The 1,120-nt window shown below is 59.0% G+C and overlaps 1 protein-coding gene across 1 annotated transcript; it reads right to left on the bottom strand.

Annotated features, from left to right (window-relative positions):
- Window positions 1–369: 369 nt before the first annotated feature.
- On the bottom strand, window positions 370–744 carry LOC138106073 (oocyte zinc finger protein XlCOF26-like). Its single transcript, XM_069006083.1, has one exon. The coding sequence runs from the start codon at window positions 742–744 to the stop codon at window positions 370–372; it is 375 nt and encodes a 124-aa protein (XP_068862184.1).
- Window positions 745–1,120: the final 376 nt, after the last annotated feature.

Below are 1,120 nucleotides of genomic sequence, written 5' to 3'. Positions count from 1 at the left end.
GGTTTCTTGGGTTTGATGGGTTTCTAGGTATGCTACACTCCTGGGCCACATCTCCTTTAAGGGTCATGCTCTCCAACACACTCTCCTCTGGCCTGAAGCCAAAATCAGGCTCCTCTTTAATCTGGACGACACTATTGCTGTGCCCTTTTTGCTTGGCATGGTTCCTCTGGTGGACGCACCTCTTGGTGCTCAAACCCTTCCCACACTCCATGCAGATGAAAGGGCCCCCCCAGAGGTGCACCTTCTGCTGAGCCAGCAGCGTGCCCTCTGCCCAGAACACCTGCTGCACTGGGGGCACTCAAAGGGCTTCTCCCTCCCGTGCACCTCCCCGTGGGCCGTGAGGGTGCCCTTCTCCACAAAGCCCTTCCCTCACTCGGCGCAGGCGGACGGGCTCCCCTCGCCGTGGGTGCGCGTGTGGGCGCTGAGGGAGATCCTGGAGCTCAGGCTCTCGCCGAAGGGGCCGGCCCTGGCGTGAGGCCTCTGGAGGGCAGCCAGGCAGGTCCCCAGGCAGGAGCAGCACCTGCAGTCCTCGCAGCAGAAGGGTCTCTGCCCTGGGTGGATGCTCTGGTGGGTGGCCAGGTGGGCCCACGGGGTGAAGCGTCGCCTGCACGCCCCGCAGGGGAAGATCTGCTCTGCCGTGCGGATCTGCTGGTGCCCCCTCAGGTTCCCCTTCCTGCTGAAGGATTTCCTGCACTCCTCGCATGGGTGGGTCTGTGGCACCCTGGGTTTGACCACATCCCTCATGGAAGGTCCTCAATAGCTGCCAGGCAGCCCATGGGTACAACAGAGCCACAGCGGGGATGCAAAAACCACCAGGACACACATCAAAGAGTGCTGGAATGGATGCATTCCCTGCAGGGAACAGGGTGCTGCTGCTCTATGCCAGCTCAGGGCCAACACAGTGTGCTGCTCTTCCTCATTCCTCGGCCTTCTGACACCTCAGCTTGTAGATGAAATGCTTATAGCTCCATCTCCATCCTCCTTTTGTCTGGGGAGGCTTCCCTGGCATTCCTGGAAAGGCTTCTCTGCTATTCCTGGAGACTTAAACTGCCAGACTGAAAAAATAAATTATTAGGTTATTATCTTCTCCACCTCCTGTGTCCAGTATGTCGACACAATG

This window comes from Aphelocoma coerulescens, chromosome 2 (genome assembly GCF_041296385.1).
Source record: "Aphelocoma coerulescens isolate FSJ_1873_10779 chromosome 2, UR_Acoe_1.0, whole genome shotgun sequence".
Taxonomy (NCBI): Eukaryota; Metazoa; Chordata; class Aves; order Passeriformes; family Corvidae; genus Aphelocoma; species Aphelocoma coerulescens.
Note: the sequence above shows the minus strand (reverse complement) of the source record. Positions and strands in the feature narration are given on the sequence as shown.

Excerpts from the sequence above, each read along its gene's own strand:
- LOC138106073 (XM_069006083.1), bottom strand. The coding sequence starts at position 744 with ATGAGGGATGTGGTCAAACCCAGGGTGCCACAGACCCACCCATGCGAG.